At 42.6% G+C, this 23,117-nt stretch overlaps 1 protein-coding gene across 1 annotated transcript in view; it reads right to left on the bottom strand.

Annotated features, from left to right (window-relative positions):
- LOC306700998 (neural-cadherin) overlaps positions 1 to 23,117 on the bottom strand; it is a gene marked incomplete at both ends in the record, with an annotated part of 277,168 nt that overhangs the window by 123,668 nt on the left and 130,383 nt on the right. The window contains 5 exons of the mRNA XM_079166195.1: positions 945 to 1,107; positions 1,362 to 1,482; positions 9,503 to 9,646; positions 18,811 to 18,997; positions 19,255 to 19,382. Of these exons, the coding sequence (XP_079022321.1) occupies positions 945 to 1,107; positions 1,362 to 1,482; positions 9,503 to 9,646; positions 18,811 to 18,997; positions 19,255 to 19,382 (743 nt within the window). The remainder of the gene's footprint in view (positions 1 to 944; positions 1,108 to 1,361; positions 1,483 to 9,502; positions 9,647 to 18,810; positions 18,998 to 19,254; positions 19,383 to 23,117) is intronic.

Below are 23,117 nucleotides of genomic sequence, written 5' to 3'. Positions count from 1 at the left end.
TGCCTCTCTTCTTCTGTCTGCTCCTTCTCACTCATTCTCAACACATCGGCAGCAATTACACCCTGGGCAGGCCAAAGATGTTTCAATTTAGCGCGGTAATAGCGGAGTGATGTAGAGCCAAAATTAACTTGTGTTCTTTTAAAAGAGTAAGACATATGCTCTTAAGAGAGGGAAGGGAGCACCGGGCTTACTATGAATCACTTTAAAGGGGGTTAAAAACTGTGTATTTTACTCATGCAATACAGAGGTGGTTAACTAGAAAGGCGCACTCAGAAGGGTTGGCTAACAACCTGTCTAGACACCAATGGGCTGCAACGCGTTGTAAAAAACACTTCATTCAAAATCAAAACATAGGCAGCGATGTATGCAGGCCATCGGCTCAATGTCTTCGTATAAGACAGACACGTCATACAATATGGCTAATAACGTAATTAAACTCACCAAGCTGTTGGCTATTATAGGAATGTGTAGGTCTTAAGCTGGGTGTGCAACTGAGCTCCTGTAAAGCCGCGTTCCTCTTTGTTACCGTTGCTATGACTGTCAAACTTTCCATTTCCACAACATGAAGATTAGACACTCAACATTTGTTGGACTATTTTAAACAATGCGCCCTTGATTTCAGACAGAAGTAGACAAAAGCAGCTTCTTATTTTTTAGCTCGAGACTGGCAATACATGCATGATACTGTTCTAATAGGTTGAGGCTGAAGCTTGTGATGCAGTGTATAACTAGTTCGGCCTAGTTTTACAAGAATAAGGAAAACTGATAATCTTCTTCCCTTCTAGCGTAAAGCTGTCCACTATCGCTTACATTCCCTTTGACAAACGAGACAGGTTAGATGAACGCTTAAGTAACTGGTCAATTGCTTGTGATACCACAGACATATCATGCTAAGTAAACTCTCACAGGCTCTATCATACAGCAGAATAAGGATCGGACTGTACCTGTAACACAAACACCGGAGAGCCATCCAGCTCCTCCGTCACGCTGCCGTAGTACTCGTTAACGGTAAACACCGGAGCCTCGTCATTCTTGTTAACCACGTTCACCGACACTGTTGTGTAATCCTCCCACTTCCCATCTGAAGCCAGGACATGAAGCTTGTACCTGGGCAAAAGTTTACGCGTTGTCATGAGTTTTCACAAAGAAATACTTGCTAGAAAAGTTCTTGAACAATTAAAATACTGAGGTGTAATTGTATAAAAAGTTCAGTTTAAAGCAAAAGCATATATAGTGACAGACAAATACATAAACAAGTAATACAGGAGGGAGAATACAACCATATATCTGAGTGAAAACCATTTGACAAGCATTTACTTCATTTGTGTCCCAAAGGAGTCTTCCCTGGGGTGTGTTCCTACCTTTTGTTCTGTTCGTAGTCGAGAGGCTGGGCGATAAAGATAGTGCCCACCTCTGGTTCCACATCAAACACCCCTCCCGTGTTCCCTGACGTGATCTGGTAGCGCAGCTTAGCGTTTCCACCTGCAGAACCAGAGAAGACAAAGGTTAAATGATGAATGACATACACGTAAATAACTTTAGTTACTGACAAGCAGAATATGATTTATATACACTTGTTGGGTGGAAAGAAATGGGCCAGGAGCTTATCTGTTGTATTTGTATCATGAAAGGGCTTTGGTGGATTGGAAGTCCCCATCTAGCCCATCGCTGTCTGTGCCAATCCACAAATCTGTCTCCCTTAACTGAGATAGATAGCATCAGCCCGCTTTAGCTGGTGGAATCAGATATTGAGTGTTTGGTGGGATCGGATTGTTTTGAGTCTTTAAACAACAAGCAGCATCGGCCCTCACAATGGTGAACCTGTTGCATTAGAATTGCATCTTCATGAAAATAAATAGCTGCCATTGGGTGAAGGCAGTGTCCACCCTGGACAGACAACCACATAGAGACAGACAAACATTCATGCTCACATTCACACCTACGGGCAATTTAGTGTCATCAATAACCTGAGCTACATGTCTTTGAACTGTGGAAGGAAGCCGGAGAACCCGGAGAACCCGGAGGGAACCCACGCTGACACGGGGAACATATGCAAACTCCACACGTCCAGCCGGGGAATCGAACCTGAGTCCCTCTTGCTGTGAGGCGATGTAAAGGAATGTATCGCTCTTTGAATCAATATTCAAAGGGGGCTACTATTATTATTATTATTATTCAGAAAAAAATAATTTCACAATTTAAGAAAATGTCTGATTAGAATAACTCGCATCACCCAAAGATTTCTTTAAAGCAATTAAATCCAATTTATAAAATACTTTGAATCATTTACTTTACTTTCAAAGCAAATAGGAGTATTCAAATCATTATGAATCATTATAAGTACATTGCGATTTGATAACATTAAGAATACATGTTGGGTAATGTGGGCTTAAATGTATAATAAAATACATAAAAGGTTGTGTCTAGACGTTCTAAAAATGAATCATCATTCAAACGTAAAGTAACTTTTTAGCCATCAAAAAGCTGTTAAAAATGGCATTTAAATTGTGTTTCGAGGTTTATGATTGATTCAAAGCAAGAGAGACTTGAGGAGAGCACTGAATCAAACGTTCACATCATTTCTAGGTGGAAAAGCAGACAGAGAAACAACAATAACTATACATTGGTTTTCCTTTTTGACACTTTGAAGGTTCAAACCATATGATTGTTAATATCAGTATTGTAATTATTAATATGTATTAACTTCCTATGTTAAAAGTGCCCCTTGGTAGAACATGGTGCATTTAATGGCTATAAGAAGTACAACTGTATTAATTGTGGATGGGCTTAAAGAGCAGAAAATCACCACAGGCATTCACAGTGGGTTCCTGCGAGGTCCTGTGTGCTGAAGCATGCAAACATTCTGTGGATGTGTGCACAAGCTTCATTTTGCATAGTTCCATCACCGTATAGTTGTTAAGTATACAACACCGTGCTGTATTTAGAATTGAAGAAGATGAGAACTCCTATTATGTTACAAGTGATTAAGATCTAGCGTCTTTCATTGCCTGTACGTGTGCCAATGCAGTAGTTGACTCTTTGGGAGAAGAATGCAATAGGATTCAACTTGATAGTTTTTACAGATTTACATAAGGACCATTTATATGGCTTCCTGCTAAAGATACAAGCCTGGATCAGTGATGAAGAGACTGTTAAGCATGACACATGTTATGTAAATTTAGAATCTAATCAGATTATTAAATGTTGGTCAAACTACAAGAATACTTAAACGTAACAGTAAGTAGCAATTTTTCATTGGATAATAAATAATCCATTCTTCCAAGCAATTTAAAATCATATTGCCTTGAAGTTGCCCCTCCCCTTCCCTCTCCCCACAACTCGCTTAATAATGTTTTTTTTTTTTTTAAAGCTGTGCAAAGCAACTTTAATACTCCACTGTATTATGCTGATCAACACAATTTTCCCCCTCAATGCAATTATGCAATTACTGGTAAAGCGAAGGTCTGCATCTCAATCACCAGTGCATCTACCACCCCTGATGGTAATATGAAAGGGAAAAAGGAGAAACCTCTGAAGACGAGATGAGATCCGCAGCTTATTAGCAAGATGAAAGTCAAGGAAGGAGAGAAGAGAATGCGCTAATCCAGATCGTTTTGTACCGTCTGTCTGTTGGCATTTTAAATGAGACGTTTGGGGATATATGCAATCACATCCCTGTTTTTTACCCCTAGTTTTCTCAATCTTTTAAGTATTCAGAAAACTGCTGAGACCCAATGGACAAAAGACACAGCGCAAGGGTAACACAACTGTTCAAATAAACAAAACAAATTCATGTTTATTCCCAGTTGTACCAATTTCAAAACTCTTTTCATCTCCCATGGTGCTGTGCTTTACTGAAGCTGGATTATACAGACAAGAGAGCAGGGCGGGAAAGACACACACACACACACACACACAAGTACATGTCTACATTACCAACAGAGGACTATCACATTACTCCAACCAAGTGTGGACCTATGTTTTGGGTCATTATGAGAAGAAAAATAAAATAGAGAATTTACTTATAAGGAATATTACTGTAACTGTGCTTTTTAATGGTTTTCAAAGAAATTGCCCAGAGGGGACTTGCATCCTTGAGTGATGTCTACTATCAAAGAAGGGACTTCAGTGGAACCGTCTGTACCCATTCTTTCAATTAGTGAGTGTTTGTTTACCACAAATACTTTCTATGTTTCTTTCAAATATGGATAATTTAATTTTAGGTTATAAATATTTCAACGTTTCTCTGTGATACAAATATTATGAAAATAACCATGTCCACCTAAATTGAGAATATACAATGTTTTACCTGCAAATCAGAAATAACTTGGATGTATGCACTAATACCAAGATATGCATTATCAGAAACATTTACTTTAGATTGTCTTTAATTACATAAAACAACTGATTTCAACAGTGCATTCATTTGAATTTTGTCTTCAGGCTGACTGTCGCTATGATGACATGCAATAAATGTTTTGTTGCGTAATCGCATTTACATGTACAGTATAGGAGCGCGCAAGAAACAGCCTACTTCCAGCCAACATAAACAATGCAAGGCTTATTTCTACTGATTTACAATCTTGTGCTGAACAGCTATGATAACGCAAACATGCAATCAATTTCAAACTGGCCTTTAGAGCAGTGCCTCCTAAAGGACTGGCCCAGAGGTTTACTGCACGTCTTTTATAACATTTCGTCACGTAAAAAGATGAAGGCTAAGTAGTGCACGTATAGTGGTTTATTTTCAAAGCAAGGACGGATTAAGCAAACCCTTTAACAGCTGTTCAATGGAACATGCTGGCACATGACAGGGGTGGACATCTATTGGACAAAACCATTGACTCCATCAAGGTGAATCTAGATTGACGGCCGTTGTCCTCTGTGAAGACGGAAGCCACCTTTCAAGCATAAAGGAGCTGAGCATAGCTTCTCCATAGTGGTTTATATATTGACTGGTAATAGCCAATTAATGTAAACATTGTCCTCATTGCTGGCAGCAGGAAAAGTCTCCTTCAAATCTCATCCTCCCCCAATTTAATCCTCTGTACGCACAACACAAATAGAAAAATTAAACATACACACACGTTGGTGCTGGCTGCTTCTCGCTCAGTTGGTGGTAATAACCCTTTCCTGGACTCCAGCAGGTTTCTCACACTCGCACAACAAAGAAAGCAAATAGGCGTCTATCATGTCGTGTGTGCAGCTGTTGAGGGTTATTCATCACAGGTTCACAGCAGGCCTCCGCACTCTACTATGAAAAACTCTAGATAATATGAGAGTTACACCTCTGTCTCCTCTCTTCATCTTCACATACACAATGCATCCTTCTCTCACTCTCTCCTCCTCCTTTCCTGCTTCTGTATTTCCAAGACAAATTGATCCCCTTCACAATGGACACATCTCAAGCTATGGCCGGAGACACAGAAGCATTTGTAAAAAGTCCCATGAGCTGGTCTCAGCACTGAGTATCACTACTTAGCGAGGTCAATCAGGGGTAGAGTTAGGCGAGTTGAAATTTAAAGATTATTTCTCTGAAGGTCATTTTGACAAATTCTGGACAGAAAATGAAAGATAATGAGACCTTTATGAGTCCCAATATTGACTGTCTCTGGCTTTCCAACACGATACTCAAGCTGACAGAATTCGATAGGAGTTTTTTCTAAGCAGTAAATACGTGGACACCATTCCCAGGCTCTTACCAGGTGAAATTCAATTGGTTTGAATGATGATGACAGCTCAAAGTGTAGGTACCATTTTCAATCCAACACTGACTTTCAATTCCTCTCTCTTGTTTTACACGAGTGTATTGCTTCACAGTCAGCAGGAATAGAGTTTTCACAGGTGAACCATAACAGATACATAATGAGCCCCAGATTTCTACCATCTGATCCAACTTAAAGGGTACAAAGTAGTGTCTGATAGCGAGCGGTAAGTATTTGTAGCAACTCAGCCTGAGCTTAAGGTGCAGTTATTGAAGTCAGTTGAGGCAGCTCACTGACTAAAGTGCCAGAATGGTAGAAAATAACCCCAAAACAAAACACTTCACAATCACAAAGATGCAAGTTCAATCCCTGCTTGGAACCTTTAATACAATTTTCAACATGAGCAATGAGTCCAAGCTGTTTATAATGAGCCCGAGCAAATTATAGTTGAAACGTTTTCTTTCACGCTTCACACTCACACTTCTATTTTCCCTTAGCTGGAAAGCCTGATGCAAATTAAATCCGATGCACTTGCAGTCTTTTTTTTTTTATAAGAGCAATATCTTTTTTTCACAGAATCATCTGCTAATGAATCATCACTTGAATTGTGGACAAAAGTTTCTTTAAAAAAACAAAGTTCCGTGAAATAGGCGGAGGAAAAAAAAAGTTTTGCCATTATGCTTTTTGAAAATTACTTTTTTAATAATCTTTAAGAAATAAAATGTTTTGGGAGGTGATTTTGTTTTTGTCATTGTAATACTCATTTCCACAAGAGGCTAAAAAGCCTACCACTAACCCATGTTCTCAATATTACATTTTTATCCATGAGAGTTTTAATTTCTCCATGCATTCTAAACAAAAAGTACGTATTGCTTGTCCGCAAATTCTGTACCATTACTGTAATGTGGTTTCTTTTGGATAGAAATGTATTTTATTCTGTACTTATCTGCCGTTGGGGAAAACATGAATGCTTTTAGTCCTATTCAGAACTTTGGCTAGTGGTGCACTTCAGCCTCTTGAGTATTAACAAAAACCCAAAACTACTTTTACCTGCCAAAATGTTTTACCCCACCGGTTCCTGGAATTGCAAAACTTTTTTTCACCTGTTCCAAAACAAGATCTGAGGAATTCAGAGCAGATGTATGATTGAGGGATTGCCTCTACACAGCTCTCAACATGGCGTTAGCTGAGACCGTAGCTAGCGGCCAATGGTGCTAACAGCACGAATGGAGCAAACAATGGCAACAGTGCTGATGGAACTGGAAGGTGGATGCTATGCTTCTGTGACAAAGATGGCAGTAACCGCCATCATTACTACACAATAGCTTTACATGCAAATAGCTTTTTGCTGCTACATTAATGCACGGAATGTCGTACAGAGCACCTTGAGGTCTGAAACACAGAAGAGAAAAACTATTTGGATCAGACTTAAACTATTTGTTTTTTTCCTCACTTGCCTCTCAGGACTTTCATAGTCAAGTGAGCAAGGGAGCAAGGGAGTGTCTGGCTGCAACAATCACTGACAAAAATCAATCGTAAGCGGACACAGGTAGAAAGACAACTAACAAATACAGCATTGCAGCAACAAATGAGGAGGAGAAGAAGACTGCCAACTAGTAAACATGGATGTAAACAATGCTGGATTGAAAATATTTAAGAAAATGGCTTTATAAAGGTTTTTAAGAGGAAAGATATGTGTTTAACATGTTTGTTAGACCTTAATGATACACTCAGTGTGTTTTGGTGAGTAACACTGATTATAAATCGAAACCCTGATTGTTTTCAAGACAACTCCACAGGGTGCCTTTAAGGCTGCTGTATTTTCCGTCTCACCACTCAGGGAAAGCCCATAGCCATTTCCTCCAGCCTGATTGAACGCACTCTACACCAGCTGTCCAGCAACGAATGGCAGACAAAATGATCAAGTACCTGCTGAAAACAGCCCAAAATATTAGGGGTAGGTGGAGACAGAAGGAGAGTGAATATTAGACTCACATTCATCATGTGGAAAGAAACACGACTCTAAATAAATGTTAATGTTGGTCTGTGTTGGCTGAGGTGTAAGTGGGCAAATTGTTTGCCAACAACTCAGAAGGAACAACTAGCTTTATCCAGTTAACTCTAAGCCCTACTTTTCTAAGTCTTCTCTGCTCTGATGACATGGAAACATTTTCGTTGGACTCTCATTCAGTTGTATCTTAACGCCTGTTGCAGTCACCTCTCTGTTACGCAAGCCCTAGTCACAGCGTGTGTGTTGTTGATCTTTATTCAAGGATCATGTATTGTCACAATGCAACACAAACTTTACAGAAAACATGACAAAACTAAATTAAACAAAGACTGCATTGTCAGAATTTCCATTAAGAGGATTGTAAACATCAGCAACAAAAACAGTTCCATTGGTTGCTGCTGTCTCTAGTCTACGAACTCTCTCAATGACATGTTCATTGTGTACATGATTCTCGAGGAAGGCAAAATGTTCCCTCACCAGTCTTCATCACCTTGCAGAACAGCTGGAATCTCTCATTGTCACTAGATCATGCAAGAATGGCAGGATTACACTCAGCATCCTGTGAGGAGCCACGTTTAGCTAGGGGCGTGGCTTAGGTGTGCGCAACACGACAGAGGCAACCGTTTGTCAACAAGGGCGGCGCCTAAAGAAGTTAGCGTGGATGCTGCAATATCATCAGTTATATCAAAACTGGAGACTGTTTCTTCATTGAAAGAAAAGCAAAGGATGCCACTGAAGACTTTTTTCAATGAAAAAAATATGTTTTTGCTCTTCTCCCAACTGGCCCCGGTAGGAGTTTGATTGACAGATGGGTCATCTAATCACCTGTCAATGTTGTATCTCTGTCATCTCCTCCTCCGCTAGTGGCTACGAAAAGTGCCGCTGCAGGCTAAAGGTAACCTAAGATGTGTAATCTTTGAAGTCAAGTCAAATAAATACTTGACTTCGATGAGAAGCAGGATCGCAATCAAAAGCTCTTTTCAATCGATTTTAGATTTAGAAGTTAAATCGTGACACCCACTCAAATCAATACCTGTGGGTTTCAGGGACACACTATATTGAAAGCCACTGTCTGTTGTTCCTAGCTCTATTCAGAAAAAAACGAATGGACTGTCTTAGACCATAGAAATAACATATGCACCTTTAAAGTAAGAAAGAGAGGACTGGCCTCAAGATTATAGTTCATGATACGGTAGTTTTCCATGACGTGCAGGCAAGTGGAAGCGTGTCCCACAATAAACTTGAAGTGAATGCAATCACTGAAGCGGTTGACTAAACTGAGCACCACATCGTGAAACGGGCTAAACACAGTTGGAAAATGAAAAACAACAGCCATGACAGAAGATCCCAAGGACCTGCACTAGCTGCAGTGAGCAACATCTCAACAGTAAGAAATGTGTAACCAAAGAAGTGGAAAACAAAAGCCTCACATGTTGAAAGTCCACATTTCAGCGCTTGAGAGATTCTTTCTTTGCCTTACAGCAAAAGGTTGTATTGAATTGGTTCTTCTTAAGTGGATGATTCAAACTCACGTATTGCTCCGGTTGTCATGACTTCATGACATGTTTTGTAGCGTAAACCTTTTTTGCCCTCAGAGTAAAAAGGGGTCAAACAAAAGCAGTGAAGTGAAAAGTTTTTTCTTTACACTTGAAGTACCAGCTCCACCAACACTCCTACACTTTCCTTTCTGTATCTACATCGAGCCATTCCAAGAATCACTCACACACACACACACACACACACACACACACACACACACACATATTCCTTTATCCATGCTACCCACCTTCGTCCCCATCATTGGCACTGACAGTGAGAATGGCGAAGCCTACGTCAGCGTCCTCATCCACATCAACTTCATAAGACGCCTGTGCAAATGCTGGCTTGTTGTCGTTCACGTCACTGATAAAAACGCGAACATATGCTGTGTCTGAAATAAAAAAGATAAGAAAGAGAGAGAGAGAAGGAGAAGGAGGAGAAAGGCAATCATAAACATGAGTTTGTTCTTATTCTGTCAACGTGAACATGAACATCTGTCTCTCTCTCTTTGGATAGCGACAATTTAGCCACTTTTTACCAGCATGCAGGCCAACATACACAAACGGATGACATTTCTTCAAGCACACAGACAGGAACAAAAATAACATTCAATTTCTGTCTTCCATCCAACGTTGTCTGCCACTTTTATGTTACATCTGTCATATGTCTCCACTCTTTCTGACTATTTTACCATTAAATCCAACCGTTTCTTTTTCCTCCAGCATTCAACTGTGGGCTGGAGCGGAGCACAAAGCACCCTCGGGGGCATCGGTGTACGGCTCGGTAGTTGAGCAACCCAACGTGCAAAGCTTGCCTTGATATTGGTGTCAAAACGAGCGTAATCTGCAACACTGAGATTAATTATTTAAGCCAGGGTGGAAGAGATGGTATACAGTTCAGAGCAGAGAAAGCAAACTAGCGCAGCCCTTGGAGCCGTAACAAAACCAGTCGCATTATGCCAGGGCTTTGCATATATATATATATATATATATATATATATAAATATAAATAAGAGAGAGAGACAGAGACAGAGACAGAGAGAGAGAGAGAGAGAGAGAGAGAGAGGATGAACGTGTAAAGTGGATACATAGATGTAGTAGCTCATGCATGTTTTAACACTTTCAAAGACATGTCTATATATGTAAAAATCACACCCTTCAACCCAACCCCTGACACTAAGTAGTTGGTTTTCTGTGTCTAGATACACTAGGATTATTGCTCGGTGCCCCATCTGTATTTGGTTTTGATGGAGTACATTTAGAGAAGTTCGAGAAGCCATTTTGTTTGTTTGATTTCAGAGGTTAGTTGTGTTATATTGGTTTCAATTGTTTGGCACGACCACACCTGTCCCATCCTCTCCCACTCTGTGTTGAGACTCACTCATATTTAACTGTACGTGAGCAAAATAAATACTGTTTATGGTACATGGGCTATTTGTTTATCATTTGGGTTGTTTTTTTTGTGAAATACAGCAAATATCATCTCGTCTTCTATTCTTTTAATTCTCTTATTCAGATTACAGTTGCACTTTGGAGCTTTTGATGTATTCAATATCTTGTGCATTGAAACAATCTTCAGTATAAATGTACTAATAATACTCAGGAGTCTAGCGTGCTGCCACTCTTATTGAAGGGTTGTTAGTATAAATACAGAGGAAGGAAGGTCCTTTAAGTTCTTGAACACAACACATGATAAAGGACAAATATTGCCAGTTTTCATAGTTATTCTTAAGAGGGTATTCCAAATACAAAACTTCTCAAGCTGAGGCCATACAGGTGAAGTATCCTCATGTAAACAAGGAGATATCAAATGCAGGCAAGCCCTCAATCACTACGTTCTCATAGCAGCATAAAAGTGATGAGAGCTGGCAGCGCTGCTTCATGCAGCAGATGTGAGTGCAGAAGTTAACTGGATGCAATCCCTCGGTGAGAACCGCAGCAAAGGTTTCATTATGGAAATTTGAATCCAACTATATAGTTAGTTTTTCATTTATCCAGTGAAAACATGTGACCAGCATGCTAGTGTATCAGAAACGTTTAAATGACGTTGACGGGAGCATTGTTCACTTGAATTATGAAACCTGTAATAGTAATTATTTCAGTGAAGTTGCTTCCCAGTTGGAACTTTATTGTGCAATATACAGAAGCGTACAAGCTTTTTAAGTAGTTGTCATGTACATAATTATGTTCTAAAGTAGGCTTCAATCAATCCAAATATCTCACACAACTGACACAAGTTCTAGCGAGCACAGACCCCGGACCCTGACATGTCTAAGTCGTTAACAGACAGGGCGTCGACCACACCGAACGAGGCCCCTGACACCGTCCATGATGTGCTTAAGTTTGAGTGGACTACAGGTGGACGGTCTCTTCCCGTCTGCCCGTAGGCTTGGGAGATGCACTCACAAAGCCATCCTGCCAAGAGTTTCTTTGATAGGGATTTACTGGCCACACCATACCCGAAGCACACAAACAGCTGATCAGTATGTCTGAACGGGGTCATGCGTTCAACATAACATGCCAAAGCACAAACTGGGTAAAGCAGGTAACTCTGCTTCCCTGCCCCAAGGATGGGGTGGAGGACAAAAAGCATGCAGATGTATAACCTTGACCTGAAAGAACGCGACCAATTATTGGGATTAAAAGAGGGATTTGAGTCTCATAGCCTGAAAAAAGACGCTGCTCTGAAGTTTGGCGGTACGACAACTGATACTTCTTTATCTCTTGCCAGACGGCGGCAGAGTGAACTGGCTCTGGCTGGGGTGGGACTTGTATTTCAATATCATTTGCTTTTTTCACCAGGATGAAGATGTGTGATAAACATGTTTGGGTTGTTTGTGATGCAGATTCCCAGGAACTTAAAAATGTTCACTTGCTCCAACTCCTCTGCATTCATGTTGACAGCGGTACACACGTCTTCGCCTCCTTTTTAAAAAATGAACAATCAGCTCCTTGGTTTTCCTGACGTTGAGCAGCAGATTGTTCTCTGAGCACCACTCTGCTAGATTGTTCATTTCAGTTATAAGACTCATTGTTGTTTGTAATGCGGCCAATGACGATAGTGTCACCAGCAAACTGCAACGGGTGAACAGGAGGGGGCTGAGCGCACAGCCCTGGGGGGCTCCGGTGTTCAACACTAGAGTGGAGGAGGTGTGGCTGCCAATCCGAACTGCCTGAGGTCTGCTTGAGAGGAAGTCTAATAACCAGTTGCGTGAATTGATTGAGGTACTCAAGCCCAGAGTGCTACTTTTTGAAGTGGGATATTCAGTTGACTGCTGAGCTGAAATCAACAAACCACATTTTGATGTTGTTGTTGTTATTTTCCAGATGTGTGAAGGTTGAGTGGAGAGCAGCATGTGATGCTGGCTCTGTATGTAAACTGGTGAGGGTCCAGGTTGGCTGGGGTAGTTTTCTTTTTGAATGTGCTGGTGAACCAGTTTCTCAAAGCGCTTCATCAGGATGGGGCTGAATAACACACAGCAACAGTCGTTTAGACTGGACAATGCTGATTTCTAGGTACAGGGATGATGCAGCTGGGAGCACTCTCCTGTGACATCAGATATCTGGTTGTACATATTCTTAGTACACGATCAGGGTTTTTCTCCCATCCGCTGAGGATACTGACAGTTGCCGGTCCTCTGGAGGAGGGTAGGACTTGACAGCTGACTCTTTGTTGAGGAGATCAAAGCGAGCATAAAAAAAAGTGTACGGTTTATCTGGCCATGTGACCTCACACATGATGGGGGCACTCCTGCTTTTGGAGCCGGTGACACCCTGGATTGTCTGCCACATATCTTTAATGTTGTTGGTGTTTTTGTCTCTTACTAGTTTCTCTTGACGCCTCCGCTTCGCATCCAGCTTTCAGTCTTGCTCCGGTGATGCTGAATGCTTCCTTGTCACCTGTCTGAGAGGCAGCTTTTGTGTCTCTAGATAGCGGCCTCACCTCACCATGTATCCAGGCTTTCTGGTTGGGAAACGATGTTATGGTCGGCACCACCACAAAATCAACACATTTGCTGATATATTCTGAAACTGTTGATGTATATTCGTCCAGATTGATGTCGGCATCCCTGAACATGTGCCAGTCTGTACAGTCAAAAGAGTCCCGAAGAGAAGCAGGGAAATATGATGCGATTGTCCAATGATGGTGGAATCAAGGTGAAACAGATCTGAGGTTTGTTTTATTGAAATCACCAGCTTTAATAAAAAATACCATTCTGTTGTTTTGTATCTGCTGATAACCTCACTACAAAACTAAAGTGCACTTTTTAGGATGAATGTCAAGAGAAGCAACAAAAACGTATTCCGAGCTTCGTAATTTTGTTTCCGACTTTGATGTGTATTTATTCACAATAGCGCGGTAGTTTCCGGCCTCTGCATGCGAACGCGCTGCCGTTGCCTTGGAGCAGCACAGAGCAGCAAGCAACTGGGGTTGCACCCTTGGGTGGCTGCTGCATACACTTACAATGGTTGCATGACACAGCCCTTTATCCACCAAAAAATGTGAAAAGGAGATAATAGACCAAGCTGCACAGGACAGGGGATCTAGCCTCCTTTCCTCGCACCAGCATTGGAAGCCTGACCGCTGTGCCATGTAACAGGCAATGGTGGATCCCGGTCGATCTGTCTGTACAGTCTCTACAACCTGTATAGAGAGTCCAGCATTCCTTGGCCTGCACCTCTCAGGAGACAAGGCCTACAACCACAGGCTCTCCGCCAGTGGACTGAACTCTACCTTGCCAAATGCTGTCACCAGGCAGGTCGCCATCCAACCCGTCAGGGACGCATCTGTGAACGCCATAGTGAAAGAGGGCACTCGTCCCAGCAGCGTTCCCTTACCTGTTGTGGGGGAACCCCAGTAATGGAGATCATTCTCTACTAAGTGCCATTTGTGCTTCTTGGCATCGAAACGGAAGCTGGCAAACCGTCTCTGCAGGCGTCACATGTGCAGCAGCCCAGCAACACAAACGGGCCTCCGCCATGAACCACTACAACTACACATCCTCACCGTGCCGCAGTTTTCCAACTCCCTGCAGCGAGGGCTGTACGTCCGTGTTCCGAACGAGTGGTCCACGAGCATAACCCCGACATACTCAACCTGTTGGTGTGGCAGGGGGCCACTCTCCCTCCAGTTGATGGTGAAACATAGCCAATTCTCTGGACACGGCCATGACGGTGACATCGTCCATATAAAATAAGACCTTCCTGCCTCGGATGAGCAGCAGCTGCAGCGCCATGTCCACACAGCTGCTGAAGGTCCAGGGGGCCAGGGATAGCCAAACGGCAGCCTGTTGCACTCGTAGGCCATCCCTTGGAAGGTGAAACGCAATCATTTCCTGTGTTCTGGAGGCTCTTTGACATGATGCCTTGACTGGCATAAGTGACCCGGCCCACTGCCCGGTGTGTGCTTTGACACTGGGCAGCCATGAGGCATCACATTCTGTTCAAGACAAATTCAACAAGATGTCATGGAGAGCCGGTAACGTGGGGGAGGAGGGGAATTTGCTCTTTGAGAGATGAAATTTCGACAGGATTGAGAGAGGGGCTGGAAAATCTTGCCATCACGTCATGGGGGGGGGGGCACACTTGAACCTTGAGACATCACACAGCCTGTAGAAAATCCCTAAGTCTGATTATTCACTTGGCCGGTGCTACAGTCCAAAAAGTCCGTCTGATACGGCGGGGCTGAGGCAGTAGCAGCTCCCAGTTGAAGTACCGTGTCAAATTATCTCGTCCCCCCCCTTTCACACAGAGGCTTCCTGCTCTCTCGGCAGGCTGACTGCGGAAGCAGGTGGGCTCTCCAGGACCTCGTTGAGGTGGGGTACACCAAAGAAAGATGCCTCCGTTCAACCCCTGCACCCTGAGGAAATCCACCAGACCCAAACCGGGGCTCTCATCGTCAACGGCGAGACAACGAACGCCACCTGAGCTTTGTGGAGACGGCTCACCAGCTTGGGTGGAAGCTGGGGGGGGGGGGGGGGGGGGGGGGGGGGGCAGAGGGGTGTCGGCGGTGGACTTCTGTAAGATGCTAGTGTAGCAGACACCGATGCAATATTTCTCGGCAGGAATGACCAAAGGCAGCGGCGGCAGAGCGCTTGACGTCGTCGATCTCAAGCTCTCACTCCATCTCGCAGCGAAGCATCACATGTGAGGTGACCCCCTCCACCACAGCGCTCAGGCTGATGTAATTCATTTGACATTGTGACGACCTGTTTTTATAACTTATGTATATTCCGGTTTTTTTTTATTCAAGTGTGTGTGTTTGTGGACATTTGTAGTGGAGATGATGGTTTTGTATTGTTCCCTTTCACCAGGGACTACAGATTGAAATTAGCTAGTTGCTGGATCTGGTAAAAAGCATCCCCTCTCTTTCTTGAGATTATTTGTGTACATGGTTCCTGATATAAATCAATTTAATAAAATAACAGCCGTGGACAGACACACAGATAAAAACATGGAAGCATGATCTCCCCCCGGCTTACGCCTTACGGAGATAATGAAAGGCCTAAGAAGTAATAACGATGAGGACTGCTACTAGAACATAATCGTGAATCATTTTCCCAATTTGCTGGTACTTGATACTGGGGAGTACCAGCACAATTCCAGAAATGGTCACAGCTATCCAGGAAAGAATGTGACCATTTAATAGCCAAACGTATTTCTCAATTGGAGATCAGAGGTTCGAGAGCAGAATTCCATCATCTGTAACAAAAAGAGGCTGAATAAGAAGGAAAAAAAACCACCCTGTGATGTTCGGTCACATCACACTGAAATGATTTCCCTGTGAAAATCGTAATATCAGAGATTGAAAAAAGTGTGTGTTAAATTGGTCAATTTGCCTGTCACCCCTCCGTCATCACGCAAACCTCATTCAATATTCATAGCACAGAAAAAAGCTAAATAAAAGAACACACAGCTTCACTGCAGTCCCTCAGTCTCTGCTCTGCTTAATATTTAACTTCTGTTTATATAGTGAGCCAAACCTAGAGAGGGGATCTGTTAATAATCTATGATCACATGTATTAAAAATATATCCTGGGCCGTCTTGCTGTTTATTCAACACCTCTCTTCATCCACCCATCTGTCTACAACATCTGTTCATTTCTCTGTGTCTCTCTATTCTACCGCTGGAGAATGTATGCATTTCATCTGGCAGCAAATGAGAGAAATGGAGAGATGGAGCGACAGAGAGAGAGAGAGAGCGACTGAAAGAGAAAGATGGCCTTTGGTCATTCAGTAGGGAGCGATGAGCAGATGTGGGGAAAGAGACAGAAAGAGGAAAACAGAGATTATTCTAGCCTTGAATGAAGATCTGGAGCCTTTAACGAAGTCTACAGAGCAGCTGTTACGGCGCTTTCCCCTTTTTGGGCTTGTCCTCTTTTTCAATCAGTAGAACAGCAACGAGCATCATTATATAAACTGGATTACAAATCTAATACCAACAGAATCAAGTTTTACATGAAAGCTACAGATTCAGTAACCAGTATAATTACTTCTTGTTTGAATTGAACTGCTGCGGCTGATCCTATCTCAGAAAAGAACATCACATAAGTAATATAAAAGTCTGGCAGTTTTTCACCTTGGGGGGGATTAATCGCAGCAGAATGTCATTTTCAAATCGCAAAAGCTAGAGTTTATTTTAGTGTTTTTTTCTAATCTAACACAATCTAACCAACCACAAGGTCAGAACGCCGCCCTGCACTTTATGTGTCATGTGGGTTCGAGATTAGAAGCAAGCTTTGACGCCATCTATATGTTCCATCGTAGCGTAGCTCCTTCGAGGAACGGCTCAGTGCTAGTGTGGGCGTACAGCGAGAGCGAGACCGTGAATAAACGCTGCAGATAATCAAGAGCTAAGAAAATGTGTCACGATGATTATATTACATGTTAAGCAGTCGTGGCGTCACAAGGTATAATATTCTCCCTTGATTGTTGGTTTTTTACATTTCAATAGCTGAATTAAGATACGTTACTCAAATCAATGCATGAATCAATCTATCTTCTTTCATCGTAACACGTCGGCCTACGTGAAGGAGCAGCTGCTGACTGCATCCAACGTTGTGTTGGCTATACAACAGAATGAGATATTGCTTGTGGAAAGTGAATAATACAGAAGACATGGAACTTAAAAAAGATTCCATACTGAATCAAAAATTGCAATATTGGTCCAAAAAACTAAACTAATTTAATTTGGTGATCCTTGTTTATCAGTATTTTTCCTTGTGTGCAGTTGCGTTTGGTAGAAACTGCATTCAACGTAGAAAAATTGCTTCAACTGCTTCAAACGTGTCGACTTAAACGACTGCAGTATTACTTGATACATTGTGATAGATGGACAGCGCTTCCAGTTAGTGGGCTCAATGCTAGCATACAGGCATGCAGTCTGAATTTACAAACATTTGTATAAATATATATATGTGTGTGTGTTGAACTGAAGAGCGCACTGACTTTTAATAACATGGCGATGTCCAAGGATATCACGTTCTCTGCAAAATGTGCCCAGGTTGGGAGCAATGAGAGTTTAGCAGTGGGCCACACACAAGCTAACAGAACCGGAGGCACTCGCTGCAGAGTTCCAAACTGCCCCCAAAAGAAACATTAGCACAAGCGTGGTTTGTGGGGAGTCTCAGGACGGAGGATTTCCTTGGCTGAGCAGTGGCACACGAGCCTGAGTGCAGGCATGTGAGAAGCCCAGCAGCGTTGGTTGACAAGTGTTAGGGCACATTGTGACTGGACTCTTGAGCAGACAAGTCTAGGCTGCAGTGATGAATCGTGCTTCACTAATTGGAAAGCTGAGTTTGGGCATAATTGTGTGAGGAGAACACTACCTGCCTGAATGTACCAACTCTTTGGTGTGGGATGAATAATGGTCTGGGGCTGTTTTAATGCTGCAGGATACGATGATCTTTTAGACACTGGTGTTCTTTTAACTCTGTAGCTACAGGTTGGGGAAGACCCCTTCCTCTACATGACAATGACACTGTGCACAAAACCAGGTCCATGAAGAAAAGAAAACCTCAACCCCGTCCAATATCTTTGGAACGATGTGCAAACCAAGACTTATCCCCGAACATCAGCGGCCGACCTCACTCACGCTCCCGTGGCTGAATGGGAGCTAATCCCCAAAGACAGGGTCTTCCTAGACGCTGTTCCAGCAGCAGTTTAAAGAAGATGTTCAACACATCACTATGGGTGTGATGTTCAGGTGTCCACATACTCTGTGGACTCCAGAAGAAAGGCTGACATGCTGGTGAGCTATTGTCACATAAGTGCAGGTGACAACCTGTTGGGGAATTGAATTACCAAATGTTTCCTACGTCCTAATTCACAGTTTCACCTCTATGAACTGCAGCTTCTCTTTATCCCTGACAGCTATAACACGGTACCGGTTGAACTTCGTGACAGCTTTTTCACTTGCTGTTCTTGACACCTGTCTTGGCTAGATGAGAACAATGACAGAACAATCACGGACAGACTGCAAAAAAACGCCACAGAAATCAGAACTCAACCACTGATTCAGTCTCAGGCTGTTTAATTCAGCGGCAGTCTCACTTACCAGAGTTGGACTGTCCATGTTTGCCGGGCCGCGCTGACTCCCAGCCATCCACGGACTGAACCTCCAACAGGTAGGAGCTCTTGGTCTCGCGGTCAAACACAGTCTGCGAGTAGATGAATCCCAGCTCCGGGTCGATACGGAAGTACTGGTGGTCTCCACTGCGATCCTCCAGCAGGGAGTAGGAGATCTGAGCGGGGGAGGGGGGGGGGCAGACACTATTATATAGAAGGCCAAGAGCTACAACACAGTTAAACAGCTCATTTATCCACACAGAGGAAGAACATGTTTTGGATAATCAAAAACAGAAGGAGATGATTGAGGGCATGTATTTAAAGGGCAGAGTTCTAAACATCCTTTTCAACTGGTCATGCTGAAAAAGCAACATTACCACAGTGTGTGTGTGTGTGTGTGTGTGTGTGTGTGTGTGTGTGTGTGTGTTCTTACCTTGCCATTGCGACCCAAGTCGAGGTCATTGGCTGAAACCTGGAAAACCAAAGTTCCCGATTCTGCCCCTTCAGTGACCGAGGCCTCGTAGATGGAGGAAGTGAAAAATGGGACGTTGTCATTTACATCTAGAGGAGGACGAGAACAGGAGGAGGGAGTGTGTTTAGGATATACCAAAAAAATTAGTATTTGCATCGTACGTGTGGTGGATTTGATAGAAACGTCTCCGATGATTGATGGGCTCTCAGCAAAGCCCAGATTGGCAGCAGCACCAGGTGGTAGCATCCATCTAGCCATCAATCCATCTAACCACACCGGCTTCTTAACAACACATGGTTGTGATTAGCACAGTTATCAACTAAAACGAGAAGATGTTGTTCTTTAACAAACAGTAACAGGCCAAGGCATACATTATATTTTAAAGATAGATTGATCCCCTGCAATCGCTTTGCTCCGTTTAGCCCCATTTGACAGCTCATGCATAGAATTTAAGGGTTATTGCGGTTCAATTTGCGTCTTTTGCCGACAATTATTTCATAACACTTATTTGCCACTTATCTTAAATGACTTCACCCCTTAGTTCAAATGTCTAAATGTCTTTGCAAACGCACGTTGGCATTTAGACCTGAATGCATGGTTTCTGGGTAACGCCAAATGCACGGGTTCAAATCTATCTGCACTGGATTGACCTCCGTTACATTTAAGAATTCAATTATAGATCCTATGAATGACACATAACATCGCTGATATATTTCTGATCGCTTAGCCCTGTATTGTGATGGAACATTTTCCCAATGACTTCTCTGTTTTTATTGTCTGAGCACTCAGTGTTTTGGCCCTTCTTGTTTTCGTATGGTTACTAAATGTCAGACGTGGTCAGTGTGTGTGTGTGTGCGTCTTAATCAGGGGCATGATGTTGTCAGCTGAGATAAAGGGCTGAATGGAGACGCAATCAGTGGACCATTCAGTGGTTAACCATTCAATGATTGACCAATGAGTGGTCACTGTTGTCCAGATGTCCAGATAAATACTTTAAAGACAAACTTCTTTTCTCAATGTTCCTTAATGTCAGTGTCACAGGACTCACTCGGTACTATTGAATCGTTTTTTCCACCCCAGTATTCTGTATCTAGACTCTTCAGAAGCTTTTGGTGGATTGTGGTTCTCCTGCTTTAGCTCCAATACAAAGGATTTCACGTTAGGTCAGCTGGGTCAGTTGCCTGTTTACCTTGTAATCATTGTAACAAAAGAAAAACATATTAATCTGTGATATCTTTTTAGAGTTGTAAAATCCTGCCTCAGAGTAGAGCTGTGCGATAATTCAAGATAATAATTGATGGAATCATGTCGTGATCATACATTGAGATGTTGTTTTATACAATTGAGTCTTCTAAATTGATAAAACACAAAACAAGCACATACTCACTCAGGTTTCTTAGAACATCTCTTTATGGTGAGGCTATTGGAGGGGACATATAGACACGAGTTCATCCTAGTTCTCAACGTTTACATTTTGTTTTTATGGGAGATATAAATCCTGGAAACAAGAACATTGCGAGGGATCAGCTTCAGCACCAGAGTGGCTCCCTCGTCATCTTATTGATTATTTTTGAGCCCACACATTTACTGTAGCTCTGACAAGTGACGTATTGATGTATTAAAGCAATATGTAATTTTTCTCTCTAAAGAAATTGCATAAATGAGAGTTTGTTGACTTAGCGAAGTAGAGCGGGATCATGGGAGTTGTTGTCTTTAACATCATTCCTGTCATGCAGGCAGCATCTCCCGGTTAGGATTCATTAAGTGTTCATTGCTCCGGAGGTTTTTACCGGGATGGTTTCTCTGATGCGGTTCGGCGGACAAAGGACATCCTGGAGGGGCTGCGAGCCGAGCTGCCACTGAAGTTTGGTCCGCTTGATTCTCTGATAACTTGACTTCTAGGCGTTTAGGAGTTTTTTGTTCTGTGACTCGACCCGACTATGCTCTCCTCCTCTCGGAAACGAACAGAGCCCGTGATTCAAATCCACTATATAAACCATTATAAACCACTGAATGAAACAGTTCCTCTCCACGATGCTGCTCGGCAGACACAGCCTTTGCTCAGCTTGTTTCTTGGAGAACTTCTCGATATTTCCCCGACGTCCCGGTACTGGCATCCAAAAGTCAAATTGGCAGGTGGACAGGTGGACAGGTGGACAGGTGGACAGGTTTGGCAAACAAACTGTTACCTTGATTCAAATGTATGGATTTCTCCGGATGGGAAAAGTGTTGGAAACATTTAGGATAATGTAAGGACGCATCTCAACAAGCCAAAAAAACACATGTGCAGCGCTTTTTAGACATTTTAAACCTTATTATACCTCCAATGTCATTTTTGCTGTTGTGGTTATTCTTCAGGGTCAGAACATGCCAACTCAGGCCAATTAATAATGGACACAACATGTTCCTGAGCTTACATCAGTTACCTTTAGCCATAACAAGAGAGAGAGTTACATTATTCAGAGAGATGAAGCAGATAGTACGATGAACCAGTGAGACGGGCCGTCAACTTCAGATATGACAACACATTAAATCTAATGCTGCTTCATGTGCCATTCCTCCTTCCCTTTCTTCTGTGCAAATGTCTTAATCTATGAATTAAAAATGGGCCTTAAATCCATTAAAAGACCTCCCTGCCTGCCTCAGCCGCAACGCCTCCGGAGGAGTCAAAGAGCTTTCTTATTAAGACAGATAAGCGAGAGGAGGGGAGGGCGGAAAAAAGTGGAGAAGGGGAAGTTAGAAGAGGGACAGAGAGAGGAGCAAGAGAAGGGAGAGGGTCTGCGTGAATTAAATATTCCTCACTGGATTAAAACTCATTGATGGAATGAGGTGTGTGTGTGTGTGTGTGTGTGTGTGTGTGCACGGTGCAAAGGGATTAAATGCAGGGGAGTCTTGGGCATGTGGAGCAGGAACAGTTATTTTGAGGAGCAAAGTTAGGGACTCGCAAACACCAACGTATTTAGCAGTGATGACGGCGAGTTAAGCTTAGCTACGACGAGCAGAGAAGTCACTGAAACAGAGTTACACCAGACTACAGTGATCATACTGAGGGCCTTTACACAGCGGGGGCGTGACCAAAAAAACAGCATTAAAATGCAAAATACTCTGCAGCGAATACGTTGCATTAAAACTATTCATACGGGCAGCAATGCGATTTGGGACACTTTTTCAATAAAAGGTTTGAATTGGTTTGTGCAGACGACCCGGATCCACTCTGTCTGAAGCAAGCTGTATAGCCTGAGCTGCTGTAGACTGTTTTATTAGGTTTACTTTTAGCAAAATGCTCTGAGTGAATTTGAGTTCCCTCTGGTAAACAGCTATTGTATTTGTCAAGTGCTTTTATTGTTAAAGGTAGGAAGCGAAGGAGTGGATCTGGTCTACGCTGCCTTTGTCAAGGTTGAAAGGCTCTTACATCCTCCAGACATCATAGCTGATAGTAAATGATGCTGATTAATCAACCTAACCTCACTTACACGTGCGCTGTGAACTGGTTTCAGCATCAGTGCTGGCGCTAATGTTGACAAACCTATAAAAAGCTGGATTTCATGGGTTGAAAATGGCTCAATTGGCCAATAACTGTTTCAAATCAGCCCTGAACACAGCGAGACCAACGCTGATATGAATGCCTTCTAATCAGAGGCCACTGAGAAACTCCTGCATCACACATCCATGGATGGCGGTTTATGGTGCTCTTAGAATTAAGTTCTACAACATGATAATGCAATGTTTTGAACCAGCGGTCATGATATTAATGCCGGCTCGGCAGAATAAAGCTCTGTCTGCCAAGACACTTGGAAATACTAAACTAACATTCTTTCCTTTGC

Source organism: Pholis gunnellus (genome assembly GCF_910591455.1).
Source record: "Pholis gunnellus genome assembly, chromosome: 1".
NCBI lineage: Eukaryota > Metazoa > Chordata > Actinopteri > Perciformes > Pholidae > Pholis > Pholis gunnellus.
The sequence above is the reverse complement of the archived record's forward strand: the minus strand, read 5'-3'. Positions and strand labels throughout refer to the sequence as shown.